Source organism: Camelus bactrianus, chromosome X (genome assembly GCF_048773025.1).
Source record: "Camelus bactrianus isolate YW-2024 breed Bactrian camel chromosome X, ASM4877302v1, whole genome shotgun sequence".
NCBI classification, from domain to species: Eukaryota; Metazoa; Chordata; class Mammalia; order Artiodactyla; family Camelidae; genus Camelus; species Camelus bactrianus.
Window position 1 is genome coordinate 87,757,398 of NC_133575.1, and position 17,579 is coordinate 87,774,976.

Sequence of the window (17,579 nt, forward strand, 5' to 3'; positions counted from 1 at the left end):
CTAATTGCTGAAAAGTCCATGACTGCAAAAAAAAAAAAACCTTACATCAACTGATACTTGAGAAAATATCACCTAAATTTACTCAAATTATGCTTGTTTAATAATGACTCAAGTTATGTGTCTTCTCACTGACCTACACATTCAAACTGTTCTATATAACATGTATCATATTATGGATACTAAAAAGTTTTCGGGATAAGGCCCATAAGGTCTGTCAGTGTTGTAAGCTGTAGCTTTATAGTCCCTTCATGTCCTTACCTCAAAGTTCTTTATGAGTGCTTATTAAATTTTCTAAATATTTAATATTAAGCTTTGCTTAATGGGAAATGTAAAAGTTATAATGTTATTAATATGCTTATTCTCAGTCATCTACTTTTCCAAATATATTGGACTGTGGAGGTCTCCCTTAAGTGTGTCTACTGGTTGAATTATAGTGTAAAATCCATTGTTGTTCATAAATGTTTATTAATAATAGATGGCTATAAATGATTATGTTGGAAAAGGGAGGAACAAAGCACCTTAAATCTGAGCAGCCATGCATTTCAGGGGAAAAAAAGTAAATGCTTTATTTTTGTTTATACTGAAGCTAAAAATACACAAAGTCATTTTATTGTGCAAGATTCTTTTTAACACATTTAAGGATGACAGTAACTTTGCACTTCTTACAGAAAATATTTAAGTAATAGTTACTCAAGAAGGTTTTAGCTTTTAAAATAGTAGTCTGCAAAGCCAAAATACCACTTACAGAAACACATTTGGAATTTGCCCTTTCCATAATTAAGTTCAGGAGATACAATTTTAACCTTAAGTTTGATGTATACATTTTCTGTATGATGATGTGTGATTGGAGTCTCAAACTAGGCTAAGAAAGTTAGTTTTCTGTGTTTTCTAAAAGTATTCTTTATTTTCTATCAGATGTTGGCTCCAAACTACATTCATTGTTTTGAATAGGAAGAAATTTCTCTTCCTTAATTTCAGACTTCCATTTTTGAGAAGTCTTGACATAGAATCCTGTGAAGAGTTTAAATAGTGATGTTTTCTTGAATCCTACCACTGATGTGCATTCCTATGTAATAGGAAACAGGCAAAATTGCTTTCATTTGAGAAGGATGTGCTTGTTTATCCTTACCTGAACTGAAATGTCCTTGAGAAGGTCTTTGTCTTTATAGTTAAAATAAGAGAACATTTGGGTTTAATTTTACTATGTTAGAGGAGTAATTTGAACAGTTACAAACTTTAAGTTAATTTATCAAATTGGATTGCCTTAAACATTAAGAAAACTACAGACTAATATGTTAATTCTTTGGGTTTAGGAGTTTCCTCTTGAGCTCACACAACACTCATTTTCTTGCCACTAGTTCCAATGAATCCTGTTAAACACTCAAAAATTCTCACTGCTTCTCCTGCCCAAGAATACTAAGCACAGTAATCACTCTGCTTATTGGACAGCGGGGCTACATTGCTTTGGTTGTTTAAACTGATCGCTTAATCTGTGTTGTAAAAGAAAGTCCTGCAAGATGTACAAATGGATGAATCTGTACTTTAAATAATATGGCTAGATCTTTTACAGGAAATACCTAGTGTGAACATGTGGTTTTCAAATGATCTGAAAATTCAGCTAATGCTGCCACCCTCCCATTAAGAGCCACCTCCTACTTTTGCTACCAGAGTTCCTTCTGAGTCCAAAACCCTCCCCTCAATTTTCTAGAAAGGCTGAGGCATTTCCTTCCTGGCCCTTTTTTCTGCTAACAGCCTAGTTGTCAGAGCCTCTGCATTATAAAGTGTCATTTCTTATGGATCAAATAAGGTTTGGGAAACTAACTCACCATTGGAACTTGGAATGTGTTTTACTGTTTAAACATGACTATTTGAACGGTTAAGCCATTATGATTGTTCCCAACTCAGTGGAGGTTCTATGTCTAAATGTGGTGTTCCTTAATGTTTCCTCCTTGGAAGGCTATAAACTTAATCCAGTAAGGCTGCCACTGTTCAAGCATGTTTGAAACTAGATTCTAGACTGCAAAGAGGAACAAGGACTCTTTTAAGGGTGACAGAACTTTTTACATCTTGATTTTGGAGATGGTTTTAGGGGTGTATACAACTGTGCAAACTCATTGAATTGTGCACTTTAAATGGATGCAGGTAATTGTATACAAATTATTCCTCAATAAAGTTGATAAGGAAAAAAGCGAACTCCAAAGAGCAGTTTCAGGTCACTTCACAAAACCCCACAAGAAATTGTTATTTTATAATTGTCCCTGTCAAAGTGCCTATTGTGTGACAGCACTTGAAAAATATTTTTTACAAGAAAAAGTAGAACTCAGCTTGGTCAACCAATTTTTTTAACCAAATATAGATCTAAATTAGTTTTGACTATTTCTAAGAATTTTATAGGATTATGATTTTCTAACATTGGGGATATTCAGAAGTTGTATTGTGGATTTTGAACCAAATCCCAAAAGCGGAAGTCCCCAATGGTTTGAGTAAGAGTAATGTCAGCATTTGAATATGGGCACAGCTTAAGGTGACTACTATGAAGAACAGCATTCATTTGGGCACATTAATGCTGCCATGTTTATGAAAATATCAGTCTCATTTTATAATCTCACTTTATGTTTATTCCAAATTTATGAGGCTAAAAGTATGACAGATAAAGAATCTAAATTTCTTCTATACCAGTCTCCCCTTTTACCTTTTAGTTCTCTTACGTAGTTTTGGGAAATTCATTTTATTTCTTAGGTAAAATTTGAAAAACTCAACTGTTTCAGTAATTGGTCATGTATGTATATTTATAAAAGTCAATCAATTATATTGCACAGTTTAAAATGTAACCTTACTATGGATCTGATGTGTTGACTTTAGGAATACAGTGATCACTAGGTAAGAACATGCTATGATCTGAAATTCAACCTGAATATAACTCATTAGCCTTTGAACAATGTTTTACAGTTTGTTCAGAGCTAGCTTTCATATACTGCTGCACTTCTGAATTTTGTTGAGGGAGAAAATGATGATGTTAATGTTTTAATCCAGAAACTCCTTTTTTTTTTTTAATCATGGAACTCCACCTCAATTTGGTCATCTGAAAAGTTTGACAGTGTGGTGATTTAGCCCTGTGTTATAAAGTGCTTATTCATACTGGTCCTTACTTTGAAAGCTTTTCTATCTGTTTCTTTACCATCACCGTCTAAGTACCTCAAGCACTCCCCATAAAAATCCAAAGCCTCATTTTTTGTCTTGTCAGCCAAGGGTAAGTTTTAAGGGTTGTGTAAGATAAGAGAACCGTCAAGAGAGTTTCTAGGTTGGAAGGCAATCGATGGCAATGAGTATTCTGGGATATATTGAACTTTGTGGGGAAAAACATAAAATGGCCAAGCCCAGCTCAACTGTACTTGCACGTGGTTGACCACCTTAGGCTAAAATAAAAGGCACACTACCACCAAGGATAATGTCTTAGTATATATGTGTGTGCGTGTGTTGAAGTGCAGCTACTGGGATGTTAGTTGTCCTGGAACCTGCTCATCAATAAATTCAAAGGGCAAAATATTCTGAACGTTGATGAAATTGGCCTTCACACTGCAGGCCATTCTTCTTCATGTAGTCTTTTTTGGCTCTATCAAGTCATCTGGAGTTGTAAAGAAGGCTTTCCTTTTTGAGGGTGAGTGATGAGGTTAGGGCAGATGTGAGCTACAATCATGGATTTATGAAGGTTGATTACAATGGCCAGAAGTTGCAGGCTCTTTTTGTTACTACAGAAATTGCCTTTCGTTTGTGTAGCGACAGGAAGTTTCTACAGAGTTTTCACAACTTTCACATCAGGTAAGAAGCTTTTGGCAAAAAGGCATTCCACTTAATTTCATATTTAAGCATTAATAATTCTTAATATGTACATGTCTGTTGACTACCACAAACACTGATGATATATCTTCAGAAAAAGAAAGACCACAACTTAGAGCCAATAAACTAACAAGGATAACATACAGATCCACTCTAGAGTGGGAATAAAACAAATACTGAGCTTAAAAATGCTAGAGCACCCTGGCCTGCTGCCTGTATAATTCCAGCAGTTAATTCCTTTGTTTCTTAATAAACATTCAACTTCTAAAAGGAAAGCTCTCTAAATTGCCTACCAGCACCTTGTCTGGACCACTATGCAGCAGATAGATGGAAATCCTAGGCCACATACCGATATAGGAATAGTAACATCCCAAGTATGCAATAAATCTGAAATATGCAGACTTACTTAATTCACCAAAATGTGTATTTTTATTTTTACAGGTAGGTTTTTTTCTTCTGACTTACAAGCTTAATTTTTTCTTCAAACCAGAAACCCCAAATCCTGAGAGCTCTCAGTATTAACAGTTGTACTACAGCAGTTCATTGCAGCAATGCCTAACTACATCCCAGGAAGTTTCTTTCCATTGAACTTTTTCCTCTTCCCCCTTCTTTTCAAATGATTTAGTAATTACCAAAAGGGATGAAGGGCCAAGTCAGATCAATCAAATACTATTAACTCTCACTGCGCGCGCGTGTGTGTGTACACAGACAAGTTTCTAACTTTTACAAACATCCCCGAAAAGCAATGCAAGCCAAAGCTCACATCTGTTGGAAAAAGTGATGGAAAGGGTCATTGGAGACACAGTAGAAACAACACTTTGTACTAAAGTAATGCTCACGTTGAATTGGGGTACTTGGTTCCCAATGGCTAGCTCTACGACCAACAAAGTGGATATTTGGAACAATTATCTAGATAAAACAAGCCTAAGAAACAATCTAAAATACCTATAGATTTGAGGCACAGCCACAGGGTTTGAGGTTGGGAGGAGCTGACAAGTAGGTATGGAGAGGTTATTTAAGTGATCCAAACAATCACATCAACTTATATTGGTTTTGTTTATAACAAGCAATCTGTTTAGTAACACTGTTCTGGAAACTTGATTACAAAAATAATATGATCAATTTTTCTTGTGTACTTTTAAACAAGAAAAAATGTCTCCCAAACTGCAGGTACTTTTTACCTGATGATTTAACAAACCAAAGTCTGGGCCACATAAACTTTTAGTCAGAACAGTACCTGAGTCTCACCCACAAGGCAGTATGAATGTCAAATGGTTATTTATATTTTCTGGCTAAAGGATCAACTCATATTTTTCACTGAAATTCTCAATGAAATTTGCAGGGGGAGGTTTTGCACTGCCATAAGAACTATAAAGGTCTTAATGGAAACGTATTTGTTTATTTTTAAGTCATTCAAAAGGTAGAGGCTGTAGTTGTTTTTTTTTTTAATCTTTAGTCAAATTGCAGGCGGATGTTTAGATGTTTTGGACTTAGCTGAAATAGCATAAATTAGGTCACAGTGGAATGGAAAATGACTATTAGAGGCAGAAAGAACTGGAAAATTTTCAATATTTCTATGTAAGAGAACAGAAGTATGACTTGGAGCATTTATATCCCTGTAAAACTTGGTATCTTCCAAAAATGATGGCTTTGAATTTGGAATCTTTTCTTTATCTTTGTACGCTGCTAGACTTAAAGCCTGAAATGGCGAATCTATTTTAACAATGCCCATTTTCTAATATAACTGATATTTTCTTTGTGATATTTTTACCCTTACTAGTTATCAGGGAAACTTAATGTAATTAAGTAAATACAGGTGTCCAGAAGTGATAAGAAAGTCAGCTGTAACAGAGGTGAAGCATGGTATGGATACTTAAACAGTAAGTGATACTTGTACCATTTATATTTGAGTTTGGAGTACATTTTTTACTTTACATTTAAACATGGCAGTCTGAAATTTGTGCAGTTACGGCATTTTGGGCAAATGGACAAAAAGGTATCTATTGTGGCCATTCAACTTCCATATCTACATATAACAATATGTACTTAATGCTGTCATTTCTATGATCTAGAAAATTTGGGTTTATTGACTGGCTCTGTGACCTTGAGCAAGTCATTATCTTTTTCTGGGCCTTTTTTTTTTTTCTATTTGTAAAATATGAGGTTGGAATCAAGTAGATCCTCACTAAGGTTCTCTATTACCTCTAACTTTTTATGTTTATAAGTTTACCCTCAAGTTGGCTTATACCTTCTTCGGGGTCAGAGGACATACTTAAGCATTTGATTTGAAATACCTTTCCTGATAGTAGCTGATCCAGTGAGTAGAGAGGTGAACACAAATCGTTTTCCCTTCCTACTTTCTGTTAGTTACAGTTAATAAAAATGTTGGTGTCACCATCATGGAAGTTAGGACAATAGCTGATGGGCTTTAACAGCTAAATGGTCTCAGTCCTCAACAGAGCTAGGCCTCAGCATAGCTAGTGAAGTCTTAAGCCCAAATCACAAAGACAATAACCCTGAGAAAATCTGGAAAAGAATGTACTGCCCACGAAATATGACACTGGTTTCTTTTAGTAGTAGAGATTGGCTATTGTGATTTATACATATTCTCTCTTTAGAAGATAATTTAGAGTAAACTTTATTTTGGAGCATGGCTCTATGTCTGGCTACCCTTGTTTTCTGACAAATTGGTAAAGTAACTGCCAGAACAATTAGACCTAGGCCATCACAAGCACATGCGTTTGTGAGAAAGGTATCTTTTTCTTTTGATGAAATAAGGCCATGTATTGGTTTTTGGTGCCATCAGTATGAGTTAGGAATGTAGCCTGGGTGCTATTTATTATTCAGAGTGAATTTGACAGTTGGGAAGTTTGAGTCTAACTTTAGAAACCTTCCTTCTGGAAAGTAACCTGTTACTGGTATCAGGGCCATTTATGATAGTCCCACTTAGCGAAGCAGGAGAGAAGTTGGATTTGAGTAAATGATCACTTCAGATATAATCAAGGAATTATCTTGTGACACTCTCTTGCCAAATGGCTCTTGATGCACCTTGTTCTCTTGATCACTTCTTCATGGATGTGAGCTTTGTTCTTCAACACCTCTTGTTTCCTCCTCACCCCCAGTTTGTGTCTTTTTCAGGTGGGATATTTTGACCATCAGTCACTGAAGCTAGTGCTGGAAATGGGAATCAATTCAAAGAACAGAAACTACACTGTCAAAAACTATTTTGGAGGCATATTAGCATTGTTTGAAAATACTTCATTTCACTTAGTTTTGCCAGAAAGTATACGTATGAATTTAGATGGTTTTCTGTTACTGCTGACATTTGTAAGAACAGGGTGATAACTAATTAAATCTCACTTTTTTGAGCTACACATTAATCTTCAGGACCCAGACCTTGGGCTATTTCATGTTACATGGTACAGTGTAAGTTGTAGATGTCTTTGTGCTAACTCTGGTAAAAACTACCCCTTTCAGTATGTTATTGCTCGGTGGTTACCAGGTCTGACATGATGGCCATATGCATAAGGGACTTCATTTTTTAACCTTCACCTTTGTATTCTGATGAGGCAGTCTTAAGCTGTGGAAAATTGTTTGGATGTCTAGATTCAGTTTTCTTTGAATTCTTTGAATTCAGTAGAATTTGGATCATGTTTATAGTTCCATGAATTCACTAGGGTTGTTATATATCTAACATAAGTTTACACATGCAATTCCACTGCCCCCAGTGAATATTAAAACTGCAACTTGAATCAGGTTATCTAGACCTAAAATTGTTTTATTGTTGTTTTATCAGAAAGCAATTAATTAAAATGAAGATGCTGTTTTCAGATTCCGATACCTCAACAAGATATTTTTCTGATAAAAAATATTTTCAAATCCAGGCTTTTAGAAATGCTCTTGATAGCAATGATTAAAACTATCAACAGTAGATAGGACCCTATAAATATACCAGCTAATTATTTTTTCTTGCCAATATATGAGATGTAGTGACTATTGGTTAGAGTGCAATAGAAGTTTTTAAAAACAGTACACATCCTAAATACTAATCTTGATGCTATCAAATTTTAAAATGTAGTCAGCTAACTGAAATACACAAACACAGGAAAGGAATTCACTAACTTATTAGATACGACATATACTATGGGGTAAATATTCATTGGCACACATTAGGAAGGTAACATATTTCAGAAACAAAAATTCAACAGCCCCCACAATAAGGAGAAGTAGTGTTTAGAAACAAAAACAACATGAAGGCCAGTTATACCTAGAAGCCACAAGCTGACAATTCTTTGGAGTCTATTCAGTCTCCCTTTGATGCTGTTCATTGAACCAGAATGGGCAGCGTGGAGCACTGAAGGGCAACAAAGAGAGGCAGGTTAGTTTGCCTTATCTAATAGCTGGTGGGGACTGCTGAGCTCATCTCTCAGCCCTGTGGGGAAATGGTGTGAGATCCTGAGGAAGGTCAGGAATCTGTGCGGCAGCAGCAGTAGCAAAGTGGCACCTGGAGCTTCAAGGAAGCAAGGGTAAGAAAAGCAAAGCCAAAGGGTTAAGCACCCGACTGCACCTCTGCTGATTAGGCGCAAACACCCCTTCAGTTGGTTGTGAAATGGACTTAGTGTTTATAGGTATAAAAAGGCAAATAATAGTAGTAGTAGTAGTAGTAGTAGTAGTAGTAGTAGTAGTAATAATAATAATAATAATAATAATAATAATATAATAATAATAATAATATAATAACAAGAACCAAAAATGAAGAATGTGGCTATAAAAGACAGTGAAAGTAATAGGAGTTTCACTCTCCTTTCTGGGGGCAGGGCAGTGAGGGAATCATATTCTATGTCACCTCTGAGAGCAAAGAAATTAGAAATTTTCTGAGTTCCAGAATAGGTGATAACGGCTTGACTTAGAGCCGAGTTGTAACTTGTTCTTCCTGTCCATCACCCCATTTGTGCATGAGCAGGTCACAAGCCTCTCCCCAAGTTTCAAATACATCCTCTGAGGAGTCTAAAAGTTTAGAATTTGAGGAGCAGATGCTGGATGCGCAGTGAAGAGAGCTTGAACAGGCTAGAGGGCATTCACTGCTCTGAGCAGCGCCCCGGGCTTCACCTAATTCTACCTCACTGAGGTTAATTTCACTTTGAGAACAGGCCTCTGCTTTCCCTTTCTCCATCTGAGAATATCTGATGTCCTGCCACATATAGTGCTGCTGAACGATTCCATCAGAAATGGTGTACATTGGCTCTGAACTGGGTTCAGACATATGACCATTAAACTTGGAGAATAGGAGACCCAGTTTCTTGAGAGAGGGACCCATGAAGGAGCGTTTGCTTGATGGCTCAGCTTTTGACTTCCCTTGGGCACCACCAACTCTTGGCATGGTCCTGATGAGAGGTGGCCCGTGACAGGCTTTTTTCTTGCAGCCTAAATTGAAAGAGACACTCTTGGATTTAGCCCGAGCCCCACCACTGCCATCATTGGTATCATCCCTCTGAGAGGAGAGTTCAGTGCTGCTAGTGGAAAAACTTCTCCTGGGGTGCTTCCTATTTCCCAAGAGGTCAAGCACTTCATAGCGAAAGCTGGAGATGTCTTGCTTTAATTCCTAGGGCAAGAGAGAAGACACGTTACGTTAAGAAGTTTGGCCTTTAGTTCATAACAGACACACTGGATATCCTTTAGAATGTTCCAGGTTTTGCTTCACAGCAAATCACAAAGTACATAAACTACCAGAAAAATCTCACATTACTCCCAGTACAAGAGAAACATTAACAATTCTGCGGGCAGAGCTGGCCATTGGAAAAAACGTGCAATTGGTAAAGTTGATGTCAGAACTTCCCCATTAGGAGTTCGCCGACAGACTAGCGTGTTACTAACAATTAAGGTATTAGATTAGGGTATTGGCTTTCATAGGCATCTGCATATAAAAGTACTACTGAAGAGGACAAAGCTTTTAGGACTCTCAGGAATAACACTAGGGAAGTGAAATATCAGGTGATGAGACAGCTGTTTTGAGACAGGGGGCCATATTTATTCAGGTCCCTATGAAATGTCCTCTATCTCTAACCGGTTACCTAGATACTAGATTGTGCTTTTAAAAACCATCTTTTTAGAAGCTTAAATCTGATTCCCCTGCTTAACACTCTTTAGTAACTTATCACTGACCATAGACTACAGGGCTCTTCAAGGCCTGGTACCTGTCATTCTCTCCCATTTCTTCCTACTCTTTCCCCAAGTGCTCTACTGTCCACCTGTATCGACATATTCTCTCTTGCCTCTGGGCTTTTGCATGTGCTGTTCTCTGTGTCTTGAACACAGTTCTCCCCAACTCTTCTTTATCTGAACCCTCCTTCAAGCCTCAGCTTAAAGATTGCTTCCTCTGGAAAGCTTGCCCTGAATCCCCGAGTCCTAGTTGAGTGTCTGCCATCTTTGTGTCTCCATAGCACCCTGTGTTGACCCTGTTAGGATACTCAGTCATTTGTCACCTTCTGTATTATTGTGTGAGAGTAGGGATGGGCTGCTTATATCTTGCTCATGACTATGCCCCAGCATCCAGCAGAGTGTTTGGCATATAGCAGGCCCTCAATAGATGAGTTATGTCTGTGGATTAGGATAACAGCGTTCCTATGTTCCTTAGAAAATATATATGTGTTCTAGGATAGGGTTTCTCAACCAACTGACACGTTGAGGTTGGTAATTATTTGTTGTAGGGGGCTGTCCTGTGCATTGTAGGAGTTTTAACAACAACCCTGGTCTCTATTCACTAGATGCCAATAGCACACACATCCCAGTGTGACAACCAAAAATGTGTAATGGTAGGGTTTCATAAATCTTAGATTTAATAATGGATTTTCTGTCTTTATCTTGTATCTTTTAAATGAAGAAGACCTTTAAATCCCCAGGCATCTTTGCTTTGCTATCTTTCTTCTCATCATACATCCTTGCCACATCATTTAAAGCACTCAATTCTCACACTGAGAAACACCCAGAATGTTAAAAGAATGCATATTTTTATTATTCATTATTAATAAAGCTGATTTTGGTGTGACAGACCTTGGTAAAATTTCTCCATCCACCGGATGACAGACTGTTCTATGAGAATAAGAATTGTAGCTGCGTTGCTGTATTACAGACAGTTGGAAGTTCTAGCACCAGAAACCTCAAACACTGTGAAGTTTAAATGATACTTAAGAAATGTGAAATGAGAAATTAAACCACTACATGATTAAATTACCTTAAAATTTTCTTCTGTTAATCCCTCATTTGTTTTGGAATTTCTTATCATAGCTGCCACATATCTTTTGACTAAATTCCTGATAACTTCCTGGAATTAGAAAAAAACATGAAGAGGCATTCAGTTTCCTTCTTGGGCTCCCAGTAAAATAAGAAACACACACAGGAAATAAAATTTGCCTAGACTGTCGTTGCAATGGAAATTCCTCGCAGAATCTGGCCTTTTTCTACAAAAACTCTCAGTTAAGTTCATTGGCTAAATGAATTACGTGTCCAAATTTGGTGGCAGAGTGGGCCAGTAAGATCAAATTCATCCGAAATGAAAAGTTCCCACCCAAGCATAAGGTAAACAGATTCACATTCATAGAATAATGAGAGCGGAATAATCCTTGACTGATCACAGTCAATATCCTTTCCCTTCAGGCTGGATTAAACTTTAACCCTCCTAATAAGATGAGAATTTTTCTTCCTTTTATAAAGTTGAATTGACACAACATTGTAAACTGATTATACTTTGGTAAAAATATAGTTGAGAAAGTAATTTTTCAGTGTCACAAAGTGTTCTGATTTTGATGTCCACTAATTATGTAGTCGAGATACTTCTTAGTCAATCTACACTTCTCCTTTACAGGGATGGCCTCTTTTTACTTAGCCTCCTGGGAATGGTATACACATGGCCACTATGCTTTGTGTTAGTAATGGTTATGTTGATCACTACTACTTAAGGCAATATGTCAGGCACTGTGCCCAGACACACACACACACACACAATCCTATGTACATACTCACCACTCAATTCTTACAACTATACTGTGAGTTACATTTTATCATCCCTATATTACAGATGAGAAAACTGAGGCTCAGTGAGAGTAAGTGACTTGTCCAAGGTCACACACTGACCAAGAACTATTATGCTTAGTCCCTATGAAGAAGCTTTACCTGGTAATGTTGATTCTGTATCAGGCTGTCAGCATGGCGTTCCTGTAATTGAAAATGGATAGAGAGGTTACATCAGCAGTCTCCCAGCAGCACATCCACCTGAATGTATTTCTAAATATTAGGACTGGAACATGACACAGGAGCTGCTACCTGACAAACCCCCAAAGCATCTATAGTTTGGAGTGGTTTTATGATGTTTAAGACAGGGAATGTCAAGAAGGAGGGAAGGTAGAAAACAGTTTTGTTTAAAAAGAAACAATTTTTCAAAGCCTTACTGTGAAACTTCTCAGGTTGTGCCTTCTCCGTCTACCATCAGGGTCTCTTTTGGGGCAGAAGGTGTTGTTGAACCAGTTACCAAGGTATAGAAATGACTTGGGACTGGGGATGATGTTGAAAGGGGGTGGCAAGGTGCCGCCTTCGTCGAAGTAACTCATCCAGAGCTTTGTCCTTGCAAACTTCCACTCAATGTCAGCATGATCCTATGAAAGAGAGAAGTTCAAGGATTTTTGATGAGAAAATGCAAATACACCCATGACTCATTCTAAAGGTTCTATTTGCTTCTGTAGAGGGCAATCTGTCAATAGCTATGAAAATTGGAATTACATTTACCCTACAACCCGGTAATCCCACAATTAGAAATTTATCTTATCAGTATACTTGCAAAAAGTTGTATGCACAGGATTGGTCACTGTAAAACTGCAGTTTATGATAGCAAAACAGTTGGCAACAATCTATCCAATAGTAGGAGACTGGTTAAATAAATGATGTCACATCTACAAAATGGCTTATAACTTAACTTAAAAATATAGTAGATCTATCAACATTTTATATATAGAAATCTGTATGTGTGTATACATTTGTCCATATATTTCTAAAACCTCTAAGTGAAAAAAGGAACATAAAGAATATCATCCAGCCTTAAAAAAGAATGAAGTATTGATACATGCTACAACATGGATGAACTTTGAAAACCTTATGCTGAGTGAAAGTATATTTATTCTGTTGAGTCTTCCAGTCCATAAACACACTGACACAATGTCATTTCTTTTATCCATGTTTTGTAATTTTCAGTGTATAAATCTTATACATGTTTTGTTAAGCTTATACCTAAATATTTTATTTTCTTTGCAACGATTTACAATGGTATGGTCTTTAAATGTTCAGTTTCCAATTGTTTATTGCTAGTATATGATTGATTTTTGTGTATTGACCTTGTATTCTGTGGCCTTGCTAAATTAATTTTTTCTAAGAAGTTTTTTTTAATAGATTCTTTAGGGTCATCTTTATACAGAATCATATCAGTTCCAAATAAAGACAGTTTTATTTCTTTCTTTCCAATCTGTACACCTTTAATGTTTTTTCTTTCCTTATTGTACTGTCTAGAATCTCCATTAAAGTGTACTGAAAGCAGATACACTTTGTTGCTGATCTTAGAAAGTCTTCAGTCTTTCACCACTGAGTTAGCTGTAGGTTTTGTGGAACAGGTTGTGGATGTTACATTCTATTTTGAGTTTGCTAAGACCTTTTTAAAAGAAAAATCATTAGTGTATGTTCAAGTTTGTCAAATGCTTTTTCTGCATCAACTGATATGATCATGGGGTTTTTCTTGTTTAGGCTCTTAATATAATGGGTTACTTTGCATTCCTGTGATAAATTCCATTTGGTGATGGTGTGTTTTTTTGTACATTGTTAGATTTGATACACTTATACTTTGTTGATGATTTCCATATCTATGTTCATGAAGGATATTGGTGTACAGTTTTTACATTTTCTTGCACTGTTTTTTTTCTGTTTTTTTGTATCAGTATAGTACATTATATATGTAATATATTTCTATATAATTAAAATTAATTTTACCAGTCTTTTTTCACTATATCCTAGTGTAGCTGATAGAAAATGTAAAATAATATATGTGGCACATATTATTTTTGTTATTACTTGTGACTTGCATAAAATTTTTATTGTACAGGATTGCTCTAGACTAAATGGTGGATTTGGTCCTGCCTAACAAAGCTTAAAAGCAAGTCTCAATAGGATCAAACTATTTCCAGAATAAAGCTCAAGAATATTTGTAACAATACAAAAATATTCAGTACCCGATAAGGTAAAATTCACAATGTTTGACATCTAATAAAAATTTATCAAACATGCTAAGAAGCAGGAAAATATGACCCACAATGAGGAGAAAAAAAATCTATCAAACAGCACCAGACATAAATCAGTTGTATTTCTATACTGTAGCAATGAACAATGAGAAATATAATTTTTTTAAAATAGTATCATTTAAAATATAAAATACTTAGGAATAAACATGACAAAAATATACATGTTATTTACATTGAAAACTATAAAGGATTATTGAGATAAATTAAAGAAGACCTAAGTAAGTATAGAGATACAGCATATTCATACATTGGAAGACTATTAAATATAGTTTGGATGTTGATTCTCTCCAAATTGATTTATAGATTTCCTACAATCTCAATTCAAATCTCAGTTAGCATTTTTGAAGAAATTAACAAGCCGCTTCTCAAATTTATATATAAATACAAAAGATGTAAAATCGTTAATTTTGAGAAAGAACAAATTGGCATGAAGATCAATGAAACAAAACAAGAAAGTCTAAAAATAAATGCAGGCATATGCATAATTGCATGCACATATGCAATTGACTTCCAAGAAAGGTGTCAAGGCGATTCAACTTGGAAACGATAATGTTTTCAACAAACTGTCTTGGAATAGTTGGCCTTACACAAGAAAAAAAAAAAAGAGAGAAAAGAACCTTGATCCTTCACACTATATACAAAAATTAACTGAAAATGAATCACAACTTAAAGGTAAGGGCTAAATCTATAAATATTTTACTACTAAACAATTTACTAATTTTTTTTCCTTTCTGCTTTCTTTGGGTTTAGTTTGCTGTTCTTTTTCTAGTTTCATAAAGGTAGAAGTTTAGGTTATTGATTTGAAATTTTACTTCCTTTTTAATATAAACATTTTCAGTCAGAAATTTCCCTCTGAGCAAATTTGATATATATGGTACTCTCCCTTCCATTCATCACAAATATTTTATTTCCCTTGTGACTTCTTTGAATCAGTGGTTATTTTGCAGTGTCTTCTCTACTATCCATTTATGTGTGAATTTCCCACATTTCATTGTGTTATTGATTTCTAATTTTTTTTAATGGAAGTACTGGGGATTGAACCTAGGACCTCATGCATGCTAAGCACACACTCTACCACTGAGCTATACCACTGACCTATTGGTTTCTAATTTAATTCTCTTATATTCCAAGTATGTTTTCAGAGCATACTTTTTATTATTTCAATTCTTTGAAAATTTAGTGAGACTTATTTTATGGACTAACATAAAATCTATCTTGGAGAATTTTCCATGTGCAGTTCAGAAGGATGTATATTCTGCTGTTGTTGTGTGGTGTGTTCTGTAGATAGATGACCATTAGGTCTAGTTAGTTTATAGTGTTGTTTAAGTCTACTATTTCCTTTCTGGTCATCTGTCTTGTTCTGTCCATCACTGAAAGTGGTGTAATTCTCCAAATGTTATTACTGAGTTGTCTATTTCTCCCTTCAATTTTGTCAGTTTTTGCTCCAAGTATTTTTAGCTCTGTAGTTAGTTGGAAATACATTTATAATTGTTATATCTTCATGATGGATTCACCCTTTTATCATTATAAAATGTCCTTTGTTTTCTCTAGTAATAAATTTTGTCTAAAATTCTATTTTGTCTAATATTTGTAAAGCCACTTAGCTCTCTTTTGGTTACTGTTTGCATCATATATCTTTTCCCACTCTTTTACTTGCAGTCTATTTGTATCTTTGAATCTAAAGTGTGTCTCCTGTAGACAGCATATAGTGGATTATGTGTGTTTCTTATACAGTCTGGTAATCTCTGCCTTTTAATTGGAATGTTTAATCTAGTTACATTTAAAGTAGTTACTGATAAAGTAGGATTTACATCTGATATTTTGCCATTTTCTATATGTTGCATTTCTTTTTTGTTCCTCTATTCCTCCATTATAGATTTCTTTTGTGTTAGATATATATTTTCTAACATGCCCTTTAATTCGCTTGTTTATCTATCTATCTACCTATCCACCTATCATCTATCTTTTGATCTGTTTGTCTATCCTAGAGTTAGAATTTATAAGTGAAATGGTCATCACAGGGATAACTATTGACATATTTATTGAGTTAAAAAATGAAGTCATTCTTTTTGAGACAAAAAAAATATGTATGATTTAGCCAATTGGTTTGGGGATGATGACTGGCTTTGTCAATTAAGCTATATGACAGTTTTTAAGAATTGCTAAATCTGAAGCTCCAAAATTTTGGTAAAATTATATTTAAAACATGTGATAAGAAAAAAGCATTTTGGTTAAGCTGTACTAAAATTGATAAAATTTATATTTTCCATTTCATGAACTTGGTTTAGTATACTGGGTTAAACAAAGTGCCTCTAAGTAAAACAGTAACTGGTATATTTAATAATTATTTGATAAGTCTTTATAAACCTTTTTTGGTTTTATCCCCAAAGTTAGTAGCTTACAGCAATAGACATTTATTATCTTACAGTTTCTGTGGGTCAGGAATCTGTGTGTGGCAAGTTGTGTGCCTCTGGCTCAAGATCTCTTACAGTGGTAAAATCCAGTTGTTGGCCAGAGCTAGGGTCTCATCTAAAAAGCCTCAGCGGAGGGAGCATTCTCTTCCAAGCTTGGTCTCATGGTTGTATGGTTGCTGACAGGCTTCAGTTTCTTGTGGTTGTTGGACTGAGGATCTCAGTCCTTGCTGGCTACTGGCCAGAGACCACTCTCAGTTCTTTCTGGAGTGAGCCTCTTCATAAGACAGCTCACAAAATGGCAGCAGGTTTCCCCCAGAGGATGTGAAAGAGAAAAGACATGGTCTTTTTATAACCTAATCTCTGAAGTAACATTACTTTTGCCACAGTCTGTTTGTTAGAAGTGAGTCCCTAGGTCCAGCCCATGCTCAAGGAGAAAAGATTGCATAAAGACTCAAATAAAAGGAAATGAGGATCACTGGGGGACATCTCAGAGGCTTCCTACCACAGTATTACTTTCCTGAAACTGAGAAACTGAATGACTATAATCTTGAGTAAAATCCTTTCCTAAGTCATGTGGTCTCTAATTCTTTGCTTTCAATAAAATTTAAGGAGAACCTAATCAGGTTTTCAGGTGATAGATTGTTAAAAATACTATTTTATGAAAAAATCATTGTATGACTTTTTGGCAGTAACTCAGAAGTCAGGAAAATTGAATGATAATGGCATAATAAAACTATTCATTCACATATGCTTATTGATATGAAAAAGATTTCTTAGCACTTACTTTTATAAAATTGGAAACTAAATATATAATTGATGCTGAATCTTGTTCCTGAATATTACTCAGTATTCTGTGGATATAATAACTAGTTGGAAGCAAAGCCCCACTCATATCTTTAGGAAATGCATTTCAAATAAAAATGTATTTTATGTCTAATAGTTAGCACAATTTGTATAATATTTGTGTTCTTTTGAGCAGTTTTATGCTGCTAAT

General features: G+C 35.4%; 1 protein-coding gene across 1 annotated transcript in view; it reads right to left on the bottom strand.

Annotated features, from left to right (window-relative positions):
• Positions 1 to 137: 137 nt before the first annotated feature.
• TRPC5 (transient receptor potential cation channel subfamily C member 5) overlaps positions 138 to 17,579 on the bottom strand; it is a 236,460-nt gene continuing 219,018 nt past the window's right edge. Inside the window, exons 8-11 of the mRNA XM_074359488.1 lie at positions 12,282 to 12,485; positions 12,007 to 12,048; positions 11,069 to 11,158; positions 138 to 9,439 (exon numbers count right to left, since the gene is read on the bottom strand). Coding sequence (XP_074215589.1) covers positions 8,744 to 9,439; positions 11,069 to 11,158; positions 12,007 to 12,048; positions 12,282 to 12,485 — 1,032 coding nt within the window. The 3' untranslated portion in view covers positions 138 to 8,743. The remainder of the gene's footprint in view (positions 9,440 to 11,068; positions 11,159 to 12,006; positions 12,049 to 12,281; positions 12,486 to 17,579) is intronic.